At 37.8% G+C, this 24,728-nt stretch overlaps 4 protein-coding genes and 1 non-coding gene across 10 annotated transcripts in view; 3 read left to right on the top strand and 2 right to left on the bottom strand.

The window, feature by feature from the left end:
• LOC131320031 (protein CTR9 homolog) overlaps positions 1 to 498 on the top strand; it is a 1,770-nt gene extending 1,272 nt beyond the window's left edge. The window contains exon 3 of the mRNA XM_058350570.1: positions 42 to 498. Within this exon, the coding sequence (XP_058206553.1) occupies positions 42 to 268 (227 nt within the window). The 3' untranslated portion in view covers positions 269 to 498. The remainder of the gene's footprint in view (positions 1 to 41) is intronic.
• LOC131320030 (mediator of RNA polymerase II transcription subunit 20a-like) overlaps positions 1 to 13,541 on the bottom strand; it is a 20,130-nt gene extending 6,589 nt beyond the window's left edge. Inside the window, exons 1-3 of one of the 4 annotated variants that reach the window (XM_058350564.1) lie at positions 6,076 to 6,206; positions 5,838 to 5,980; positions 4,543 to 4,730 (exon numbers count right to left, since the gene is read on the bottom strand). In XM_058350564.1, the coding sequence (XP_058206547.1) occupies positions 4,543 to 4,730; positions 5,838 to 5,980; positions 6,076 to 6,089 (345 nt within the window). In that variant the 5' untranslated portion in view covers positions 6,090 to 6,206. Of the gene's footprint in view, positions 1 to 167; positions 268 to 4,542; positions 4,731 to 5,837; positions 5,981 to 6,075; positions 6,207 to 13,536 lie in introns of those variants that run through there. The other 3 variants (XM_058350568.1, XM_058350566.1, XM_058350565.1) reach the window with 3 other exon arrangements.
• On the top strand, positions 7,605 to 24,728 carry LOC131320028 (protein CTR9 homolog). 3 transcript variants are annotated; one of them, XM_058350560.1, is made up of 25 exons: positions 7,605 to 7,891; positions 8,612 to 8,678; positions 8,829 to 9,023; positions 9,850 to 9,950; positions 10,327 to 10,380; positions 10,578 to 10,694; positions 10,800 to 10,863; positions 11,259 to 11,473; positions 11,639 to 11,723; positions 12,289 to 12,389; positions 12,532 to 12,624; positions 13,284 to 13,352; positions 13,705 to 13,797; positions 13,937 to 14,203; positions 15,229 to 15,309; positions 15,394 to 15,552; positions 15,794 to 15,889; positions 16,868 to 16,969; positions 17,044 to 17,151; positions 17,253 to 17,477; positions 18,617 to 18,883; positions 18,968 to 19,039; positions 19,286 to 19,609; positions 20,302 to 20,520; positions 24,174 to 24,728. In XM_058350560.1, exons 1-24 carry the CDS (start codon positions 7,751 to 7,753, stop codon positions 20,491 to 20,493), a joined length of 3,288 nt encoding a protein of 1,095 aa, XP_058206543.1. In that variant the 5' UTR covers positions 7,605 to 7,750; the 3' UTR covers positions 20,494 to 20,520; positions 24,174 to 24,728. The 3 variants fall into 3 exon arrangements, with proteins under 3 accessions (XP_058206543.1, XP_058206542.1, XP_058206545.1); XM_058350559.1 differs by lacking the exon at positions 24,174 to 24,728 and having other exon boundaries at positions 20,302 to 20,751; XM_058350562.1 differs by lacking the exon at positions 24,174 to 24,728 and having other exon boundaries at positions 10,578 to 10,698; positions 10,804 to 10,863; positions 20,302 to 20,751.
• On the top strand, positions 17,598 to 17,705 carry LOC131321490 (small nucleolar RNA snoR100). The gene has a single exon (XR_009198534.1). It is a non-coding gene; the product is annotated as a small nucleolar RNA snoR100 (small nucleolar RNA).
• On the bottom strand, positions 22,603 to 24,338 carry LOC131320029 (growth-regulating factor 1-like). The gene is made up of 3 exons (XM_058350563.1): positions 24,155 to 24,338; positions 23,566 to 24,016; positions 22,603 to 23,466 (listed from the first exon to the last, which is right to left on the bottom strand). The coding sequence occupies exons 1-3, from the start codon at positions 24,336 to 24,338 to the stop codon at positions 23,058 to 23,060; spliced, it is 1,044 nt and encodes a 347-aa protein (XP_058206546.1). The 3' UTR covers positions 22,603 to 23,057.

The raw sequence follows: 24,728 nt of genomic DNA, 5'->3' as shown, positions 1-24,728 counted from the left end.
GTATTACGTGAACGTTCTGATTTTGGTTTCTTGTGTTGAAGAAATCGATGAATATTACGCGGATGTGAGATACGATAGAATTGCCATCCTAAATGCTTTAGGGGCTTATTATAGTTACCTTGGAAAAATCGAGACAAAACAAAGAGAAAAGGAAGAGCATTTTAAACCTGGCTTAGCCGATTCAGCAGCAAGAGCAAGACCAGCTGGGCCGCAACCAATCACCACCAAATCCAGTACAACATTACCAACCGGTATACATGGTAGCTGAAAATGGAGCAAATGAGGAATAAATTTCATATGAAGTCCTCTGCATCTCTAATAACTAATAAGGGTATACTTGCCTTTTTCAGGGTTCGCAGTGTTTCTTGCTTGTGCTGCCAGCGCAAGAATAGTTCAGTATCATAAGCATTTGCTTCTGCAAAAAGATCAGCTTCTGTAACAGTTCTCCTAAAACAAAAGGTGGCATAACATGTATCACAGAAATAACGTTCCATTACTGCTGCCACTCGTTATAGTTCAGGTAAAATGTATCGGAGTAAAGCTGAAGCTTGACTAGTATGCAACCAGAGAAACATTGTCTTTGTTAACGTAAGCTCGTTTAAAAAAGTCACTAATTTTGTAGTAGTAGAATCACAATAATAGTGAAAAGGTGATGAAGTATGATGAAGATGAAATCACGAAGAATGGAAGGTAGTGTTCCCAGAAGTTGGAGGTTAAATGTTTAGACCAGTTCCCATTAAAAACAATCCTAAGAACGCCAAGTCGCCAACAGACCCAAAAACATAAGTGGTCAGTTTAACTTTGTTCAGGCATCACATAAGCAACTGGGGGATGTACGTGGAAAATGTTTGATTTACGACTGGATGAAACCAAGCACAATGCAATTGCAGGGTAAGCATAAAGATGAGTGAAATAGTACTCATCACATCCAAACAGGATTAATACCTTTAAACAGTAAATGGTGTCGTGCTGAAGGTCTCAAAAGTTCAAAGGGTTTATCAGAAACTGATTTCACCTATTCAACATAGATGTATTAAGGTCTTATATACTTGCTAAGATGGGATTCAAGGTAAATTTTACTTCAACAAACCTTATTCCCATAAAAAAAACTACATCTACCAGGACAATATATGATTCAGGGACAAGTTTTCCATAGAAACTAGAAAATAACCAATGCAGTTCCTCAACAAAATAACCAATCACAATTCGAAATTGAACCCAAACAGTATGACCTCAGATTATTGACAGAGTTCTAAAATGGGAAAATGTTCTCTAGAACTTCTTTCATATTCTGTAACTTTTGAGCTTCTTCAAATGTCACAAACCCTAACCCTAACTTTTCAGTTTCTTAAAATCGCTGAAAATACAAGAACATGATTAAGTTCATAAATCGCTGAAAACCCTAGAACCAGATATTACAGAAAAACAAAACCCTAATTCTTTTTGTAAACCAAAAACTCAGTTTAGGGCTCACACATAGAACAACCACAGACATACACACACAGAGCCCTAATTTGGTGGTCACGACGTTCTTCTTCTTCTTCCTCGAACTGTTCACAAACCCTAATTTGTGAGAAATTCTGAGATTCGAGATTCCAGATCGAGAGAGAGAGATTTGATCTTGCGTTTAAAAAAACCCTTTTTTTGGTTCAAAACAAAAAAAAAATCCAAAAAGCCCTAATGTCTGGTTTCTATCGACCGCGAGAGAGAGAGATACCTTGGTGAATGTCGTGTTCGTCGTTCGCTCTCTGTCTACGCGTCTGTCGACATGCGGCCCCGGATCTCCTGTCCGAATTTCTCTGTCTCAGTCCCCTGTCCCAGTCCTCTACTTCTGCCACGTATCAACTCATTTTTTCCCTTTAACAGCGTAAACTACTCCCTTTCCTATTCCATTTAAATTTCAACATCATTTTTATATATATTATATAAAAAATATTGTTTCAACATTAAGTGTTTCAAATTTTAATTTGTTTCATTCGGTGAAAAGATTTTAGTTTTTTGATCATTTTATCATAAATGTTCATAATTAAATTTTGACTCTAAGGCTCTCGTTGATTAACCCTAAGAAAGTCATAGAATCAAACATCTCTAAAGGCTAATCAACGAGAACCATAAAGTCAAAATTTAATTATGACCATTTAGGATAAAATGATCAGAAAACTGAAATCTTTCCACTGATTCAAACGGATTGAAATTTGGAACAATTAATTTTTCAACCTCTTTATACATTTTATATATTTAAAAATATGGTTAAAAAATTAATTGTTCCAAATTTCAATCCGTTTGAATCGTTGGAAAGGTTTTAGTTTTCAGATCATTTTATCCTAAATTGTCATAATTAAATTTTGACTTTTTGGCTTTCGTTGATTAGCCATAAGAGATATTTGATTCTACGACTTTCTTAGGGTTAATCAACGAGAGCCCTAGAATCAAAATTTAATTATGAACATTTAGGATAAAATGATCAAAAAACTAAAATCTTTCCACCGATTCAAACGGATTGAAATTTGGAACACTTAATTTTTTAACCATATTTTTCAATATACATAATGTATAAAGAGGTTGAAAAATTAATTTTTCCAAATTTCAATCCGTTTGAATCGGTGAAAAGATTTTAGTTTTTTGATCATTTTATCCTAAATGGTCATAATTAAATTTTGACTTTATGACTCTCGTTGATTAGCCCTAAGAGATATTTGATTCTACAACTTTCTTAAGATTAATCAACGAGAGCCCTAGAGTAAAAATTTAATTATGAACATTTAGGATAAAATGATCAAAAAACTAAAATCTTTTCACCGATTGAAACAGATTAAAATTTGGAACACTTAATGTTTAAACAATATTTTTTATATAATATATATAAAAAAGAGGTTGAAATTAAAATGGAAGAGGAAGAGGAGTAGTTGACGCTGTTAGAGAGAAAAAAGGAGTTGATACGTGGCCGAAGGAGAGGACTGGGACAGGGGAGTAGGACAGAGAATTTCGGACAGGAGATCCGGGCCGTCGAAAGGGGGTCTCGAAAATGAGAAAGTGGTGGATCCGCGTGGATTTGTTATAACCAGTGACCCGCCCAAAATTCCCGACCCATCTCCTTGTTTCTACCCGCGAGTATATTCGGCCTTGTTCTTTTACACTCAAATTTAAATCCGAAATTTTGTCTTTATTTGAATTTTTTTGCATTTATTAATTTTGTGTCAAATTTTTGTAGGTTATTGATTCGTCTTGGCAAAACAAATCGAAAAAGTAAAAAAATTCATTTTTACCCAAGTATTTTAAGAAATAGTAATCACTTTTTAGCGTAAAAAATAAAAAGTGATTATTTCTCAAAATATTTGAATAAAAGTAAAAAAATTTAACTTTTCCAATTCGGGACGAATAAATAGCTTTGCATACCTCCAAATATATAGACATTGCATCCAGTGAGAAATTAATCATTCTTCACATTGCATCCAAGTTTACTGGTTGGAATCTAACAAAAGCTTTTTACCCTTTCTCCTCTTCTTTCAAGAAGTAAAGATAACCGCTTCATATCTCCATATCTATTCCCCTCAAACTCTCGGACTGCATCATAACTGCTTTCCCAACTCTCAACTGCAAGTCTCCAAGTTGATACTGAGACTAGGGCTACAAACGAACCGAGCCGCTCTCGGCTCATTAGTGGCTCATTCAAGCTCGATTCGGAAGTTAAAAAAGCGAGCTCGAACCGATTTTTTCAGCTCGTTTTGTAAACGAGCTGAGCTTGAGCTAAGATAAGCTCGCGAGCTGGGGTATATATGCTTAAGTTTAGGATTTTTATTGTTATTTCATAATTTGTTATTTCCGTTTTCACTTTTCAGTCAACCAAGGAAGGCGAGAGCACACGTACACCAGTACACCCCCGCTCCATAGGAAAATGAAAGATATATACCTTCACAATCAAAATATTTTGGGTTGTATTAAGCCTATGCGAGGATATATATACATTTTTAGTTGTTCCGTTGAGGCTCGTGAACAAGCTCGAGCTCGAGTCAAGCCAAGGCCCGCTTGGCTCAAGCTCGACTCGTTAAGTTTTCACTGAGCTTGAGCTCGAGCTTGTGTTCATTAAAAACTTAATAAACAAACTTGAACACTGTAGAGCTCGACTCGACTCGACTCGTTTGCAGCCCTACGTAATACATACCTCGTAGTTGTCAAAAAATAAAGCAATGACATATCATGATAGAAAACGGAGGAAAAGTTGAACTAAGTGTCAAGTTTTATTGATGAAGTTATCTTCATCGCGGATCAAAAAAAAAAAAGTTATCTTCATCAGAGGAGACTTATCACCATTCACCACACGATGAACATATCTAACAAGCAAAGGGCCTAGCCTGTATTGCGCAGCTCATAGGCCACGGGCCATTTACTACTGTGATTTTCTTCTACGATTAAAAAACGACTATTACACAAAGCCATAATCCTCGTAATTTGGTATCAACTTCAACTAAACAGAAAACCTAACATAAACCTCAAAATGAAGAACAAATCAGCACCTTTACGTAGTCATCATCCTTAACAAACCTCGAAATTGAGTGACACCCTTGTTTTGTAAGATTGCAGCTTTTCCATAATTGTCTGAATTATCTGCTCCGCCTCAAGAACTATCTTCTGCCCTCGAATTACGAAGTAGTACTTATTTGGCTGCTCCAGAAGGACCAGAACCGATATCCCTAGGAACTCCCGAGGAAATTCAGCTGCCGATGCTTGTTCTAATAATTCAACGAAAACTTGCATATAAATGATAAGTATTGATAACCCATAAACTATAAATGATAATTGATAACCCATAACCAATCAAACGTATACAATCATATATGGATATATAGACAAACACATTTATATATGCTTGAATTGAAGAGAGAGGCAAGGAAATTCAGCTGCTGATGCACGGTCTGACATTTCATCAAAACTTGCATATAAATGAACCCCAATAAGCGACCAACTTATATGTTCATGTAGCCAATCCTAATTGATTGAGACATAAGGCTCAATTGTTTTGGTATACACGCACACATAATTTAAAAGTACTTCATTTGAAGACAAATACTGTAATGAAATTCAGTGGGAGATGCTTATTTTAACACCATTCGAAAAATTGCAAATAAATTCGATGTGTTACCAATATAAATGTATTGTAAGTTTGTAACCACATACGAACAATTGCGTGTACTTCGTTTGACTATATAGATGAGGAAATTCAGCTACATGGCCTATCAATTAATCCAAAACTTGCATACTAATTGCAACCCCATGCACATCCAACATACACGTGTGTACGCAAAAACCTACACTCAAAAGTACTTCCATCGAAGATTCGAAGAAATAGAGCATTAAATTCAGCTTCTCGTGATTGCTCTAACAGCCCCTTTGGATCGGGTGATTCATAAGAAAGGAGAGCGTTATGATTTCTCGCAAAATCTCACCATTTGCTGTGAGAAAAGGTGAGAAACAAAATAAACCTTGCATTCACACGCATTCCTCAGTAATTTCCCACCTATTTTATCCAAATAAGTAGTGAGATTCTTCTTTCTTTTCTTTTCTCACCAAACCTCTCAATCCAAAGGGGCTATAACAATTACTCGAAAGAATCATCTAAGGCTTAGTTTTCCAAAAGTGCTAAAAGTACTAATATTTTGTGAAGGAAAAAAAAAACCTTTAGAACTTTTAGCACTTTGGGAAACTAGGCCTTATATAGATTATTCTTTCAAGTAATTGTTACAACAAAACCCATAAACATCAAGTGTGTTTGTGTACTGTATAATGCCTAAGCAGGATTGTGTGCAACTCATTTGAAAAGAGGGGATGGGGACAAGTACCTCTAAGCATGGGCTTGTAAAAAGTGAGGGTAGCTTTCCACCTTCCTTCCTTCACCCCGTTGATGCTTTTGGCACACTGAGAGATTTCGTTCCGGATTTGGCTGTTGATTGTGTTTCCGGCATTGGGTTGCCAATGCAAAACCCTAGAACGAACGATGAGAGAGCAGCATAAGTGTATATCTGTAAATTAGATACATATCGTAAAATTTCAAAGAGGGAATTGCATGTTCGAGATTACCATTTGATGCCCATTGCTTCCACGAGAACACAATCGGAGATGCAACGAGCTCCGACGTGACGTACTACAATGGTTTTTGGAGAAGAGAAAGTGGAATGCGACGTCGTTCCCGTAGGAGCCCGTGATTTCTGATTATTTATGTTTTTAGTTTTTTGAAAGGCTAATTTCACCTTTATCCCTTGAGTTCTGAAAGTGCCAGTTTTTGTTAATTCAATCCCTACACAGCTACACTACTCGATTCGTGCTTATTGCTTAAGTTGGAAGCAACTGCCAATTTAATTGAGAAAATAATAATAATATTATGTCGATCAAGAAACAAAATTGATCAAATAACAAATATTCTTTGTTTTTTTGTCCATTTGTTTGACCGAAGAGTAAATCTCTTAGCTTAGAGAGTGTTGAGTTATGGACTTTTTCTTGTCCTATCGGATTCCCCCCTATTCACAAAAATGGATAAGTTCTAATTAAACTAATAGAATATTTAAATTATATTTACCATTCGGACTCAATTTGAAGTTTCTATTTTTTATGTTAACATGCGTCGATCCAAATTATTCTTTCCCAAGGGCCCTAAACATTCATAGCCACTCTAAACATTCTATCTTCGTTACGCAACTCAAAACTTGAGGTTCCCTTTCTTTTCCTCTCTTTTTATTTGAACATGATACTTCAAGTGCTCTCAAACTATCCATTTGCCTCTCACTATATCAACTTTTCGACTATTTTCTTATTTTTCCCTAAGAATAAAGTTGGAGGAGGATAACATACGTAGTTACATGATACTTCATTGAAATTCTTTGCTCCCTCTCTCAATCCTAACTATGCGTTCACGCTATCAACTCTCTCTCTCTCACGAAGTTTAATATAACAAGTTTAACAGTACTGTGGAATTAAGGTTTAAATGAATTTAGTGTATTTCGAAACTCTTAAAGATGTTCCCACAATAAGTTTTTTTTTCCTTCTCTTATAAACTATCCATATTTTGTCTACTTCGTTCGTAAAATATTAATTTGACAAATTTATCCCTTCAAGTTTTTGATTGATTCCTATTTCGTCTAATCGTTAATGGTAGTTAAAATTTTAGATGAAAAACCTGTCACATGCCTATCAAAACCCAAATGAAAGGGGCAAAAAAGTCATTCCACCCTTCACGGAACATACCCACAAGAATGTGTATATTCTATGAGGGGTGAATTGACATTTTTGCCCCATTCATCTGGGTTTCGATTGCATATGATAGGCATGTAACAGGTTTTTTGTCCAAAATGTTAATAATCTTTAACGATTGGACGAAATAAGAATCAATCAGAAACTTGAGAGGATAAATTCGCCAAATTAGTAATTTAGGGACAAAATATGAATAGTGTATGGGATAAAAACAAAAAATCTCTTAAACTAATGAGTAATAACACGGTTCCCCCTCTTTCCCTGGACAATACCAGAATTACCAAAAAATCGGAGGTTCTTTTCACAAATACGCAAAGTTAGATGTATACCACCCTCGAAACAGAACAATATAAATACAGCACCCCCACACCGGAGGCCCAGATACTCCTCCGGCAAGTTACTTCCGTTCAGTTCGTCATATGAGTTTGGGCCGCTGGAGTTTCAGAATTAGGGTTTGTTTTCTAAGAGAATCTTGAGATATCGGCCGGAAATCGACGCGGGAGATCCAATGGCGAGCGTGTATATTCCGGTGCAGAACTCCGAAGAGGAGGTTAGGGTCGTCCTCGACCAGCTCCCCAGAGACGCCTCAGATATACTCGACATTCTCAAGGCCGAACAAGCACCCCTCGATCTCTGGCTCATCATCGCGGTTAGTTATTCCACTCTGTATACTCACACATGTACAGAATTACGCCACTCGAATGTATTTGTATTCCGAATAGTCTCAGTTTTAAAAAATTTCAATGTGCATAGAGTTGTTATGGGTTTAGGACCTTAGTAACATAGGCCATCCATTCACGCTCTCAATCTTGGCTCTGCTCTCGGGCTCTCAATCCTCTCTCTCGCAATTCTACTACGCTTTCACGGTTCCCCTCCCGCATGGGTGTTATGTGACTTAGGTTAGGACTTTAGCACATAATTCTTTAGCAGAACCCTTTCGTTCGCACTCTCAATCCATCATTGCCATGCGCTCGTGCTCTCAATTCCTTGCAATTTTAGTAGCTTGGGTCCTTGGGATATTTTTGAAAGTCACTTTCATGCTCATTATGTGACTTAGGTTAGGACTCATAAACCAATAGCTGCCGATTGGTAAACAAGGTGGGCCGGAACATGCTTTTTAAGCTTGTTAAGTTTTCTATCCAAGCTTGAACAAAACGGTATTTGAGTCGGCTTGTTTGCACCCACTCATTCATACTTAGATTGTGGCTTTTTCTAATTATTGATACTTTGGACTGTTAATTTTGTACTGCTTGTTAGTCGTCTGTGTGTCGGGTATTTTAGTCCATTGACTGTCCAAGCAGTACGTTGGTTTGAAAAAAATCGACTTCTCTTAGCTTATTAGTGGGTTTTGTTACTGGCGTTGATGCAGAGGGAGTACTTCAAGCAAGGCAAAATTGAGCAATTCCGCCAAATTCTGGAGGAAGGATCTAGTCCTGGTATTTAGTCATTTTGTTCCTCTCCGTGTCTTGTCATTCCGTTTACTGTACTCGTTATGTATTGTTTTAGTGGTTGATGGGCAAGATTAGAAAATGTCTCCTTTTTGGGGTTTTAGGTGAATGTTCTGATTTTGGTTTCTTGTGCTGAAGAAATCGATGAATATTACGCGGATGTGAGATACGAGAGGATTGCCATCCTAAATGCTTTAGGGGCTTATTATAGTTACCTTGGAAAAATCGAGACAAAACAAAGAGAAAAGGAAGAGCATTTTATCATGGCAACACAGTACTACAACAAAGCATCAAGAATTGACATGCATGAACCTTCTACTTGGGTCGGAAAAGGTTAGCATCATCTGGCTGCTTTATTTATTGACAACTAGTTGACGGATATTCATATTCTGTACGTGCATTTATTACGGTGGACTGCACATGTAATGGAGATCGATAACTTGTGGATATGAAATCCGAAGATGAATTATTTTGAATTCGGTCCGTTGGGAATCCAGAATTGCTATTTAAGTTGTTGAAATTGGCGTTCATTATTGTAATACTGTGTGCATCAGCCAGACGATTGACAAGAGTAAATGTATGAAGATTTTCATTAAATGAGAGATATTGGTTTCACTAAGAGGGTTGCCATTATGGTAACACGGAGGAGAGACCACGAGAAGTGAGGAAAATGGACAGCTAAGAATATCAAACGGCCGTACGTGTCGAAAAGACATAATTTTTTTAGGATTAAATATCTAATAGCCGATTTTCTGTCTTGGTGTGCACTCCTGACAAAACCATGGGGCTCAGCTTCCACTTTCACAGCTAATTTAATGCACAAGACAAAAACTTGTATATCTGGTTGGGTCTATTCTTCCTTACCAGTAACCATAAAAATATTCAATATTATTGTCGCATATAAGATTGTGCTTTTCCTAGAAGGTGCAATGATACCTCTGAAGGATCTAAACTGATATTCATTGTTTATTTATTTATTACATGTCAATTAGTTTCATGTTACTGGATTTTCTCTCATCAGCAGGTGTTTTTTGTTTTGTCCTGCTTTCATTTGATTATGGAGTGGCAGTGTTACAATTCGTTCTGCGCAGTGTAGAACTTCGTGTTTACAGATCACAGACTGAGGAGATCTCACACTTCTAACTGATTCTGGATACAGGTCAGCTTTTACTGGCTAAGGGTGACATAGAACAGGCATTTAATGCATTCAAGATTGTGTTGGATGGCGATCGCGATAATGTTTCTGCACTTCTTGGTCAGGTAGCCATTATCTTCCTGTATAGGCAGATTTCGGAAAATATCTTCGGTAGGCAGTGCAGATAATTGGTTTGTATTCCCCCTGAAATTTGCAATATGATGTCCTTTGGTGACATAGTGATAGTATCTAGTAAAAATGGAAATCTTCACTTTTGATTTAGGTAGTTTCCTTTAATGTATAGTGCTTAGAATATTTCCTTGGGTAGACATGATTCCAGATTAAGGTGATTCAACATAGCCTATTCTCCAATTTTCCTTTTTGCTTAGTATTTTTGCACATGTATGGAAATTCAACTTCAAAATATCTTTTGCTCTTATATTTTTCTGATTGCCTGCAAATGTTTTGATTTTACAGAAATTGACTAGCCTTATTTTGCAGGCATGTGTTCAATTTAACCGAGGTCGATATTCCGATTCACTGGAGTTGTACAAGGTTTGTTAGTTAACCACATTAATCGGACCTTGGCTGCTATGTGGAGTTTCTTAGCTTGTTGCTTTACATCTCCGAGTTTATTTTAGTTTCGGTTGTGAGAAACTCTTTCTCCCATGGAATATCCGAATATTGTTGTTCTGTGGGTATGGTATCCTTTTTGGGCTTATTTCTGTTTACTTATAATATTCTTTTTCAAGAGGGCCTTGCAAGTCTATCCACAATGTCCCGGAGCTGTAAGACTTGGCATCGGTCTCTGTCGTTACAAGTTGGGTCAATTTGAGAAGGCAAAGCAAGCCTTTCACCGAGTTTTGCAGGCAAGTCAATAGTGCATACAGCTTAGTTTGTCAATGAGTGTCATCTTTCTGTTGCAAGTTTGGGCTGATGTTGATAACGGATTATGTTAAATTTAATAACTGTAGCTAGACCCAGAAAATGTTGAAGCTCTTGTGGCACTTGGAATTTTGGATTTGCATACAAACGAAGGTCAGCTGCTCCACGTACAATAGTGCTTACATACATAGTGCATAGATCATGTAAAAAATTCTCACATGTATTGATGTATATATACCTATTAGTTCGTTGCTATTTAAACTAGTTGAATTGCAAATTGTGAAACTAGGGTTTGTATATGAAGAGAAGAAGTGGAAAAAGGAGGAAGAGAGACAAAAATAGGCTTTTGGGAACCTTATCTGCCCTTTCACCTCATATATTTGTTTAAAACGATATGATCGAATTACACAACGACCCTTAGTGCGGAAAGTAAACTGAACAACAAATATAAGCCCTGCAGCAAAATTGTTTTGGGGTTTGGTTTTTGTTTTTCAATGAGTTCCATGCTACCTTGTTCTTTTACTTGATTGATTCAATTGTCTATGCAGCTGGTGATATTAGGAGAGGAATGGAAAATATGCAAAGAGCTTTCGAGATTTACCCTTACTGTGCAATGTCACTGAATTATCTGGCGAACCACTTCTTCTTCACTGGTCAACATTTTCTAGTTGAGCAACTAACCGAAACTACACTTGCAATAACTAATCATGGGCCAACCAAGTCACATTCGTACTACAATTTGGCTCGGTCGTACCATAGCAAGGTATGTCAATTATTCTTCTCTCTTTACAGTTAAGTTACCAATTTTTTAACTGATTCTTAGAACATTTTTTGTTTGCGCATAAAAATCTGCAGGCCCCCCCCACCCCAATTCTCCCCTTGTTGTAATGCTCCTAATGGAACAAATAATGTTATTTCTCGACTGCAGGGGGACTATGAAAAAGCGGGACTCTACTACATGGCATCTGTAAAGGAAAGCAATAAGCCTCAGGAGTTTGTATTACCTTATTATGGTCTGTAGATTTTCTGATGCTTGTTTCATTGTTACATCTTGCTGTTTTTCTTCTACTGTCCTTTTTTCTGTATTCTCTTTCTTTCCAAGCTTCCGTGGGGGTATTGGCCTATCCTTATCAATGTTTGATGTTACTCAAGTTTCAGTCAGTTTAGGTCTTTTGACTTCCCAGAATCTACTAGCTGTGTTATTGCCTATGGATCTTCATGTTTTTAACATATTTTTGGTTTAAAAAAAAATGAAAGGACTGAAATGTGTATTTTAGTGCGTTATAATGATTTTGAAACATGTGGTATAGTGGTCAAATGCGTTTGGATCGGTGGTTAATGTATGTCTTAAGAAAGTCCATTTAACAGCTTGTCAGAGGGATTCATTCGTTATGAAGCATCACTCAAAGAGTGCGTTATCTATATCATAAGAAGTAACCATGATATTACTGGAGATACCTTACCGTGTGCATCATTTGGAATTGATTCTGTGGACTTCATGTCTGTTTTGAGTATTTTCAGTTGATCCATCCTCTCTCATCTACCTTTCATTCTACACATTTGGTTACTCTGGTACAGGTTTGGGACAAGTGCAATTGAAACTGGGAGATTTTAAAAGTTCTCTTGGGAACTTTGAAAAGGTCTTGGAGGTTTACCCTGATAACTGTGAGACATTGAAAGTAAGTATAATGACAGCAACTATGTTGGCAGTTCTTGCTTAAAATTTTTATCCTTTTTGTCTGTTTCTGATTTTATGGCATCTTTATGAATATAGATGGCAATATGTTGGCAATGACTGAATTGTATTTTTCCTTTTTGAAGGCTCTTGGGTACATTTACATTCAACTTGGGCAAACTGAGAAGGCCCACGAGTTCCTCAAGAAAGCTACTAAGATTGATCCACGTGATCCACAGGTTAGTTATTTTGTTGTTTAGTTCTTCTTCTATGCTTTAATTCCTTGTTAAGATGTTAATTGCAAATACATGTTCTATTTGAGTGATGAAGAGGTAAATTACATAGAAATACCTGTCTGACTCTTGTATGGATGCATGAGGAACTGTATTCAGCTTACTAATAAGAATATTAGTATTAACTATAGCCGACAATTGAGTTTTTATACAAATTCTGCTTTAGTTTGGAGAACAATGCATTTTTCTTCTGTTTCCCACCAAAGAGGTGCAGTTGAACATGGATGTTCAAGATTATTTCATATGAGACACGTTGACAATGGGGAACGTTCATTCTTCTACATCATTCTAAATCATTCGGTTGTAGGTCATTCTTTGATTATATCTTTGATGATGTTGGTAATGTTCCAATTCTTCAAGTGATGCTGTTTTTGTTTACATTTTTATTACTATGTGACATATTTAATCCACATTCACTCTGTTAATTTCTGGGATTTTCCCCTCCTGTACAATAGTGATAGCACAATTTCCTCTACTCATACTCTACGCAAGTCATTTTGGCCTTATCCACTTTTGACTTTTTGTCCTTTGAGATTTCCATGTTTGTCAAGTTCATTACTGGACGAAACATTATGCATTCTTTCACTCTTCTCACCTTAATGCAGGCATTTCTGGATCTTGGAGAATTGCTGATTTCAACTGATGCAGGTGCAGCTTTAGAAGCCTTCAAAACAGTATGGGCATTTGCTTTTTATTCTTTTCTGAGTTGTAGATTTTCTATTGTTCTATACAACTAGAGTTTTGATCTGTTTTACTGGGGGGTCAGATGGGCACTTTGAATCACAACCATTATCTAGTGCTGGTTTCAGAAATCCCCGAAAATGTTTAACAGTACCTTGTATAGTTGAATATCTGTTTGTGGAATGCAAATCTTGGGATGGTCATGGCCTCTGTTCACTGGCAAATCCTTAAACAATCATGCTTGAATCATCGTCTTACTTCAAATGATTACATAAATTGTATTCTCACCATACTGCTTGGTTTCCATGTAATTTTTTTCCTTTTCCCTTTTGGATGTTGTTACAGGCCCGTGGTCTTTTGGAAAAGGGGCGTGAAGAAGTACCAGTAGAGTTGCTCAACAATATTGGAGTCCTACAATTTGAAAGAGGAGATTTTGAGGTTTGAATTATATTTGTCTTGAGCTTTTTCTTAACTTCCTTGAAAGTAAATGATCTGTTTTGTTACTCTTACCCTTCTGTACAAATAATGGGTTTAGTGCTACATTTCTAATCATCTTTGATGTTATCCTCAATTTCAGCTGGCTGAACAAACTTACCGGGAGGCTCTAGGTGATGGCATTTGGTGCACCATCATTAAGGATAAATCACCACCCTATCCCATTGATGCCAGTGCATCCATCTATCAGTACAAGGACACACAAATTTTCCATCGACTTGAGGAAGATGGTTTTACCATGGAAGTACCATGGAACAAAATCTCAGTATTATTTAACCTGGCTAGGCTATTCGAGCAGTTAAATAAAGCTGAAAGCGCAAGCATTTTATACCGGTTGATCTTGTTCAAGGTACACTTGTTTTTTGTAATGCAATTATCCACCCGAGCTTTGCTAATCACAATAGTAACGAAACTTGGAGTTATCATAGCACTCTCATGTAATTTATTCTGCCATTTTTGCGTGCCTCTTGCTCTTATTTTTGGCCTTATGGTGAATTTGAGCTCAACATAGCTTGGAATCCTAGATACCTGTTGGATCTTCTCCCACATTGGTTAATTATAACCAACGACCTCTCCACTCATTGTCAATTGGTTTTGAGTTGGATGCTTTAACATGGTGTCAAAGCTAGGTTTTCGGAGGCATTTGGACAAGATTCTTAATTGATTGCCTCGTGGTTTATGCCTTAGGTGCACCTTGTTTCGTTGTTCGTTGTGATCCCTATGTTATGGATCTATTGTTTATCTCTCCATGTATGGGTCAGGGGTTGCACGTGCGGGGGAGTGTTAGAGCTTGTCCCACATTGGTTAACTATAGCCTCCAAATCTAGTATGTGAGCCTGGGCGGCCTCTCCACTCATTGCCAATTGAGTTTGAGTTGGATGCTTTAACAATACCCAACCATTTGGAGATTTTTTTTTGAAAAAGTTTAATCAATGAACCATTTACCTACTTGGGACCCGACGCCAGGGTTATCTTCTTGTTTGCTCACCACTCTCTTTATGTTCTTTCCGGCCATCCTATTGTCCTTGAGCTGCCTTACCTGGACTCTTTTGTTTCTGAACTGTTATATGGTTTAGGTTCTTTCATTGGCATTTACGTTGAGATAACTATTTGACCTGTATGTGGTCCTAATGCTGATTTGAGGAGGTTATCTGCAGTTATGGACATTTGTCTCTAATTGTGTATTAGTGGTAGGCAAGGGGGCGTTTACAAGTCCTTGCTTGACTTTATGATTGAAGATCATCAACTTTTGTGAAATTTAGTTGCAAACATCACTTTGCATAAGTGTTTTCGATCTTTTTCTCAATTTTTGTCTGATGCCTTGTGAGTACTTCCCTATTTGCCAATTTGTCTAACCTGTGTTCATTTTTGCAGTATCCAGATTATATTGATGCTTATCTGAGGCTTGCCGCAATTGCAAAAGCTCGAAATAATGTCCATATAAGCCTTGAGCTGGTTGTTATTGCTTTTCTTGCTATCTTATCAGTTACTCTTTATTTCATACAAAAGGTTTATCGTTGTTGGTTTTTCCTTTTATAGATTGCTGATGCTCTGAAGGTGGATGATAAGTGCCCAAATGCATTACTGATGCTTGGTGACTTGGAGCTAAAAAATGATGACTGGGTTAAGGCAAAAGATACCTTCAAGGCTGCTAAGGACGCAAGTGACGGAAAAGATTCTTATGCTACTCTTTGTCTGGTGAATAAATTGTTCAGATTGCCCTCATCTTCTGTTTCTTAAACCAGCTTTAGCTTAAGTTTGGTGATAGACCTTTTCTTACAGCATGTTGTCTGTACCTGGAGGGCATTGTACTAAAGCATCAAAATCATCTACCGTCATGATGGTGGTTTCAGTTATTTTGTTATTACCTCAATGTATCTTTGGTATTGAGGTAACCTAAAAATATCAGTAGCTTATCTACTTGCTTTGTCGTCGTTAGGGAAACTGGAACTACTTTGCAGCCGTCCGCTCAGAGAAAAGAGCTCCTAAGTTGGAGGCCACTCATCTAGAAAAAGCCAAGGAATTGTACACAAAAGTATGGTATTCCTCGCTACTTCAAAATCTGATTCTGTGACTTTTACATTAGCACTTTTTGCTTTTAAAGCTTTTCTTTAGAAAGCTACATGATGTAATATGCTGCCCTCTCTGATGCCTTCCTGCTTTGATTTGGGGGCATGGTTCTATGACATCATGTCTCTTGAGTTCCTAAATTTTTGAAGGTATAGGGGGCCTGTATCCTAATGATAAAATTTTCTGAGAGCAGCCACTTTGTGCATTATTGCCAAAGGTTATCTAGTTCTTCCCCGCCCATACCCTTGATTGGAGATTACATAGGTATTGTTATTGTTGTTATTCAAGGTGGAAGAATCTATGATTCTGGTCATTGAAGGAAATTTTGAGAAAAAAGGCTAAAAAAACCATGAAATTGGAGGAAATGAGACACAATGACCTTTTATTTTTTTGCTTCCATTGTCATGGGCTGCTAAATTGGGGTAGCCAGGAGACAGAGAACAAAAATGCGTTCATGTGCAGTAGGATGGGCTTGGGCTCTTACTGGAACTAGACTGTAAGGGACACGTGTCCTACATACTTGGTTGATCATGCACCTAGTGATCATGTTTTGTGATTAAGTCTGCTTTATGATAATCCATAAAGCATGTTTTTCCAAAGTTGCTCTGTATAACTTCATATATACTATTTTACAATAGAAAATCAATAAAAGGAAGATGACCATTTAGCAGTGTCCTCGGGTCCTCCATCCTAAATATACGATTAGAAGAGGCTGGTGTTGAGCGATTGTTGGCTTTTGTGCATTATGTTTGTCTGCCTATGGTATACATGTATCAATACTTTTGGTAGACATGTGACTTAAAAGTTCCCTCTAGTTTAGTGATGCTCATTTGGGTGTCCTCTGAAGGATCTCTGATTATTTCTCTTCGAATACAAGATTTTTTACGTCCTGATAAATGTCATTGTGATCGGGAATGAACTGTACTAATCCTATTGCTTGCAGGTTCTGAGTGAACATAAAGCGAATCTTTATGCTGCCAATGGTGCTGGAGTGGTCTTGGCAGAAAAAGGTCAATTTGATGTTTCAAAGGATCTTTTTACACAGGTAGCTGAGTTGCTTGATTTTGGGCGATGATCAAACTATTTTTGTTTCCCTCACATCTTATTCCTGTGTTTAAGGTCCAACAAGCTGCAAGTGGAAGCATCTATGACGAGATGCCAGATGTGCGGATAAATGTGGCTCACATGCATTTTGCTCATGGCGATTTTCCATTAGCTGTGAAAATGGTTCCGTACAGAATGGCTTCTTATTTGATACATTTAAATATCTTTTCACTTTTCAAACATTTAACTCAATGCACTTGTTGGTGGCATTTCCTTATTTGCAGTATCAAAATTGTTTGCGGAAGTTTTACTATAATACGGACAGTCAAGTTCTTCTCTACCTAGCTCGTACTCATTATGAAGCTGAACAATGGCAAGACTGCAAAAAGACATTACTAAGAGCTATTCACTTGGCACCTTCAAATTACACATTGAAATTTGATGCTGGTGTTGCAATGCAAAAGTTCTCAGCATCAACATTGCAAAAGCAGAAAAGGACTGTGGATGAGGTTACCAATGATGAAAACCTTTCCTTGCAGTTTTCTTTGTATTTCATCTAGTGGTACTTGTACCATGGAACTCTGATAATTGTTATTTTTCGGAAAAGCTCATCTTTGCTTCTGGATTCTGAATGAAGAAAGCAAGGTAATGAGCATGAAAATTGAATCGGTTCTCTAGGCCTACCCTCTCTGATGCCTTCCGGCTTTGATTTGGGGGCATGGTTCAACGGCATAATGTTCCTAGAGTTTCTCAATTTTTGGAGGTACATGTCGTGTGTGTGTGTGTGTGTGGGGGGGGGGGGGGGGGGGGGGGGGGCTTTCTGACAGCAAATACTTTGTGCATATATTGCCAAAGGTCGGGTCTGTGACTCTGTCTCTAGTATTCTCCTGCCCATACCCCCTTGATTGGGAATCTCATGGGTGCGTTATTGTTGTTCGGAAAACTTCATTTGCTTTCTATTAGGGTCATCTTAGTCCTTAATACTAATATTCTGAGAACATGGGCTCCTTTCTTTCTCCTTGAACTGTTGACATGTCGATCGGTCACTGGTCTTGTTATCTCTTGGTTTAGTTAGCTAAAACATATCGGTTTTCAATGGTATATTCAAAGAGGTGCCGCTTCTACTATCTCACAATGTGTATACTTTCGGTTTTATCGTTTTTGTAGTTGCTCACATGCATGCATGTATTTCAGCCATTTATTCCATGAACTTGATGCTTTTGAGCTTCTTTACATAGTATCCCTTAAAAGATTGTGATGGCTGTTTCATTGACAAACAACAGATTTTCTAATAGAAACACACCAATGGATTTCAATGACGCTTATGTAAAGAAGAATAACTAGTAACACAAGTAACCCAACTGAAACTGACCTCATTAACGGATATCAGTCTCCTCCCACCATCATATAGCTTTGTAATGGCTATTATAGTGAGTAGGGAGATAGCAGGTGTTATGTAGCTAGCTCCTTCATTCTCATTATGTGGTCTGTACTTCTTCTAGTTGCACCATGAATCATCAGTGTTATACATTTTTTAGTTTTAGTTTTTTTTTTTTGGTTACCTGTGCTGCTTCTAGTTATAATGCTGGATATCTTTTTGAATTATGTTGAAGCTCTGAGGCTATCTCTCATCATTCTGGTGTAATAGGTGCGTTCAACTGTGGCGGAGCTTAAGAATGCTGTTAGAGTATTCAGTCAGTTGTCTTCAGCTTCAAACCTTCAGTTTCATGGGTTTGATGAGAAGAAAATTGATACCCATGTTAATTACTGCAAGCACTTACTCGAGGCTGCAAAAGTTCACTGTGAGGCAGCTGAGCGTGACGAGCAGCAGAATAGGCAGAGAATAGAACTTGCACACCAGGTCTCTTTGGCAGAGGAAGCCCGTCGAAAAGCTGAAGAACAGAGGAAATTCCAGGTTAGCTGGTGTTGACTTGAAGTATAGTTCTTTTAAAATATTAATGCATTCACTTATTCACTCATTCTACTCATGGGGAAGCAGATGGATAGAAGGAAACAAGAAGATGAATTCAAGCAAGTGATGCAACAAGAGAAAAATTTAGAGCGCATAAAGGTAAGGGTTGTTAACGTTTTGTATTCTATTTGTGTATGATTCTGTTCTATATTGTATTGTTACGTTTTGTAACGCTTCGTATTGTGTTTATCTTAATTTGTTTCAGCATATCTTCATCTCTTTTTTACTGGTACTGACCAGCATCTTGTCTGACTTGTGATATGCTTGAGATAATTATGCTTCCATCTTTGTGCAGATCTGGTTTGTCTCTGAATTTTGTGGAAATAAAGTATGCTTTGTCTCCAGGAACAATGGAAGAGTATCAGTCCTGCCACTAAGCGGAAGGATAGGTCGCACTTCGAAGATGAGGAGGGAGGGCATAATGAGAAGAGGAGGAAAAAGGGTGGAAAGAAAAGAAAGAGGGACAAGGGCTCTAAGACACGTTATGAGACCAACGAAGCCGAAGCTGACATTGTGGATGATCATGAAGAATTGGATGATGAAGATGGAAACATGAATTACAGGGATCCCTCTAATCCGATGAATGATCAAGAAGATGAAGGGGAAGAAAATGCCCAGGATCTACTGGCAGCAGCTGGGCTTGAAGATTCTGACGCTGAGGATGATGTGGTAATCTTTCTCTACTTGCCTATATAATATTTTGGGCGATACTTGGAATATTTATTTTGGTCATTCCGATTCTAATTTGTCTAGGACGCTATTGTCAGCTAGAATTTTTTCCAAGTAAGAGAACTAACCTTAAAAGGTTCTATGCTATTGTTTGTCTAGCGAACTGGCATCACTCATCTTTTTCTCCAAGGTTTTTTATGGTATCATTTTCCATCCAAGATATTCATACCTCCATCCCAAAATGTTTATCCCGTCCGCAAAATGAGAAGTGGAAAATACTAAGTTTTTTTCAAGAAACAATTCAAATTTTTCTCATGAATCATAATAACTCGTTGATATCTAGTAAATCGTTGAATTTTTTTTTTTAAATTGGAAAATACTAAGTTTTTTCAAAATGTATAATATTTAGAGAAATGATTTTGGCAATCGCCTTCTATCCTAGTGCATTCCTTTTTCTTTTTCTTTTTTTCTGTAGATAAAGCTAGAGAAGTTCCCTTAATACATTTTAGTTTGTTATTTTATATATTTTGATTCCTTATTTTATTTTGCCTTAATACGTTATAAAACAGGAGGATTGTTTTATTACTACCTAGTAAGGACATAAAGGTGTGCCTTTACCAATATTTTTACCTATTCAAAGTGATTTTTTTTTTTTTACCTATGCTTTTATGTCTGTTTGTTTCTGGGTGAAGGCTGCACCTTCCAACATCAGTCGAAGGAGGCATGCCTGGTCAGAATCAGATGACGATGAGCCTCAACAGAGGAAGCCACAATCCAGTCCTAATGGAGAGCTTTCGGCTGAGATGCAATTAAGTGATGGTGAAATTGGGGGAGATGATGACAAGCTTAATGCAGATGCTGTTGCTGCTGATGAAGACGAATGAAAACATGCATAGGAACTAATTTAGCAGGTTAGCCATTACAATCTGATTCCATGCATACAAGGCTTGGAGGTATCTTTGCCTGTAAAATTAGGGTTTGCTAATAGCTGTTGTGTAGAAATGATTCAGTTAATTATCTGTTTCATGGTTACTTTCCTTGCATGAAACTGTTTATGTATATGTATATGCCCTCGTCTTATCTTGTATCATTTGTTCTTGGTAAAAAAATTACATTATTTTTAGTGATGTTGTTTTCGATCCCCCCATTTGTTGCTAATATCACCCATAGTTCGATTTTACAAGTTATATTGTGAAGCACATGTTATGAAAAGTGTTTTACGCACGTAAAAGTGTTTTACACATTCTTATGATTGTTCCTTGTCTCTCCTTGCTTCCTAGGAATATTGGTTGAATACGTGAAAATTGTTAGTGATGTATTAAGTTGGAGGGTGCTAAAATTCATAGGTATAATGCCCATATCACCGCATTCCCTCTGCCCCAGAGATGTCTGAGGTGAAATAAGCAACTGTTAATACAACCCCCAAAAGAAGTGAATTTAGTAAATCTCCTTGCAAATGCTGAGCATTTTTAGCTCTATTGTGCGTGGTCCGAAATGGGAAATTGGGGACACTCTAGGGTGCTTTTGCCTTTTTGTAGTGCCCTTGTAGAGCGTTGCGCATTCAGACCATCCATCTCAGCAATCTATGATTTAAATTTATTGAAATACTCTTATCGGTTAAAATTAACTCTTATCGGTAAGAATTAACAAACATATCTGAATTATAAATTGTCGGGACGTGGATGGTCTGAATGTGCCTGTAAATTGCAGGAAAGCACGATACGGTGTCCCCGATTCGCCGAAATGGACCATTAAGATGAAAGTTTGACCCATAAAAAAGGTTAGAGGAAAGGTTGGGAATATCACAGAGGGAGAACGATGGCGTTTTGGGAAAGAGTTAAAACTGGTGGGGCTGGGGTTCATGTTCTGTGTCAGTTTTTTTGTAGACTGACCTGACAGTCAGAGAGTCAGCTGCAGACTGTGGTGTCTGAAACAGTACGGTAAATGAGTTTTTATAGGTACTGATGTTTGTTTGTGTTAAAAGTCTGTAAAGGACTGGTGGTGAAGTCTGAACCAACCTCCTTTAATAGCCTTGCCATGGACTAGACCCATCACAACCAAAACCACAGTCCTTTTGCCACTGTCCAATCTGATTGCACCTGGGTTGGGTTGGCTACATTCCCAATGACCATTATATCCCCTTCTCCTAGTCACAATGACCAAAACAGTACAAAACCCCAGCATGACCATTATGCATACATATTTGCATAGGTAACTTTGTTCGTTTTGGAATTTCAAAATTTTTAAAATTATTTTTTAATAATTTTTTTTATCTATTTCTCTCAAATCTTCTTTAAAATTCAAACCGAATAGGGTACACTCCAATTTTTATAACCACTTTCTTTTTATCTTTTATGTGATGTGAATTTAGAAAATTAAATTTTCGTTTATATACTCTTTCAAGGACAACATTGTAAATTTACATCACGTAAAAACAAAAAAGGAAGTGACTATAAAAAAAGAGAGGGAAAATACTACCCATTTGCATCCTCAATGTATTTAATTTGCCAAAAGATTTGATTTCCCTGTCCATGTTAGCACAGAAAAAGTCTAAAAACACAACTATTTGCACAACTTGCCAATGTGATTTTATGTTTATAGTATTTCTAAGTTAGGATATGCTGTGAAGCAAACTTGGTAACTAGTAGTTGAACCGCTTATTATATGCATCTCAAGAGTCGAGACCTTACTGCCTTTTTCCAATGAGCCATGCGACTAGTAGGAGGATGTGGAAGAAAAAACTCAAGGACGTTTTCCTATTTTCTGCCTTTATATTTTATCTCCCTTATTGGGTGGCCAAGGGTGGATTTCTGGTGGAATTACTGAAAAAGCCTCCTAGGTGACCTTGTGCTTGGGTACGCCAAGCCTGTTTCCTAAACCTTTTGTTATGAGTTGGTGTGTTACCCTGCTGGATAAATCGTTTACATTAGGAAAAACTAAACAACCAAATTATGGGCCCCTCACTTTTGGAGTTTTGCTTGAAAGCAGGCTATGGGAAAATCTAAAACATGTTCAAGATGTCATCTTGCAACCAAAACATTCAAACATCTTTGAAAAGATGTGGAGAAAAAGTAGTGGGAACAAAACATACATGTCCTAGATTTAATACATGTAATTCAAACCAACAACCCGAGAGAGAGAGAGAGAGAGCAGGCCCTACTTTCATCCCATACACAGAGAGAGAGAGCGCCCTACTTCTTTCATCACATACACAGAGAGAGAGAGAGAGAGAGAGAGAGAGAGATGTGAAAGCCATAGGAGTAAAAGCACTGACCCACCACTCTGAAGTACTCTTTGGCCTTTGTCTCGGAAACCCACTACTGAACTTATTTATCTGCAAAACAAAGTGTAACTATGCAGACCAAAAATGACCGGAGTTGACTAGAATTCAAATTCAGAAACTGAAGTACAGTCGGTAACTGTTTCTCTCCCCCTTCACCCAGCGGGTTCAGTTGCCATTACGGGTCACGAAGAAGTCATAAGAAGAGTTTGGTATGGAAATCGAGAGCTGGGTAGTTGAAACTGGCACATAATCTGAAGATTTACCCTCTGAATCAACCCATGAATCCTTGTTTTTTGGCCATTCGTCGAAAAAATGGTGCATTACTTTCTTGGGTTGATCTTCACTCTCTACTTTCAGGGGCATTTCAAAAAAGTTCTTTTGTTGTTTCGAGGTATCAGAGAGACCTTGATGCTGCAAGAAAGGATACCCACCACCCTGTAAACCTGACCTCTGTTTCAAATGGGCAAGAGATGAACCCGTAGTCTGTGGTGTCAGTTTCCAAGGATCTTCCATTGAAGAACTTTCAGAGAAGAAAGCCTGCTCATTAACCTCCTCTTTCATTCCATAGCCATACCTGTTTTTTTTTCGCTCAAAATAAAGTTAAATAATCAATAAAAGGTTCAAGGCATGAAAAGAAAGAATCAAGTACTGCTAGACATGGATATAGACAAACCTGTTATGTTTATTAGGATTGGAGCAAGGACTTGAGTCCAGGAGCAAGTGGGTATTGATTTCTTGGGAAGAAAAATCATGCCCAGGAGGCCTTGAAGAAGATGAATGGGGATAAAGGAAATGGTGGTGGAGATGAGAGTTATAGCTAGGGTGGTTGTGGTGAGGGTGGGAGTCAGAGGCCACTGGTGAGAGGGAAGAGACAGAGGAGGAGTTAGTGTAAGTAGAGGGGGTTGGATTTTGGTTGACTGATCCACTGGTATCAGTAGTGCTACTAGTTGTTTCCACAGGCTTTCTTGAACGGTTTCTGCCTCTGTGCATGTGTCTCTCACAGTACTTTGAGTCTGGGTATGCTTCTTTTGAGCATCTCCATTTCTTTCCATCTGTTCTCCTGCACCTCCCTGGCTCTGGATCAATTTTCCTCCCCAAACCCATCTGAAAACAGTTCCACCCCACTGCACCCACCAGTCAAACAAAACCCCATTTTTCCTTCAAACAAGCATATATGCATAGATAGATAGATAGACATGTATAGTTTTGATGTACTAAAGAATCTAGTCTTTCTAAAAGATAAAGCTGTATAGTGGACTTACAATGTTGAGGTTGGTGAAGGATGAGCTTTGAGGAGAGAGATGACTCCAAGCTGCTTTTGACAGTGAAGAGGAGATCAGGTGGGATGGGGTTACCAGAGACCATGTACTTGAAGATGAGAGCTTGGTGCTCAAGTTCTTGCCACTGAGTTGCAGTGAAAGGGAACCTATTTCTCCCACTCATCATAGAAAGCACAGAGATACTACTACTAACACCTTTGGAAAATTTCAACTTTCAAACTTCAGAAAGAGAAGAAGTGGGCTGTGCAGTATGAGCCCTGTGGTAGGTATATTTATTTCAGGGACCATGGGTTTGCAGAATCTTCTGTACATGGATAAAACTAATGGTTCTGATCATAGTGCTGCACCTGCCACACACACACACACTCTCTCTCTCTCTCTCTCTCCTCTGAGTGGGTACTGTGCTCATATTATGACACTGTTGCTACTGCTGCAACTATGCTGCCTTTGTGGCAGCTCTTGTCTCTGACATATGTTCGGAAACCCATAAACTAAACTAATGGATGACCGTCTTTTACTACAGTGTTTGATTAGATTTGATTTTAGCTTTGGTTAA

This window comes from Rhododendron vialii, chromosome 3a (assembly GCF_030253575.1).
Source record: "Rhododendron vialii isolate Sample 1 chromosome 3a, ASM3025357v1".
NCBI lineage: Eukaryota > Viridiplantae > Streptophyta > Magnoliopsida > Ericales > Ericaceae > Rhododendron > Rhododendron vialii.
The sequence above is the reverse complement of the archived record's forward strand: the minus strand, read 5'-3'. Positions and strand labels throughout refer to the sequence as shown.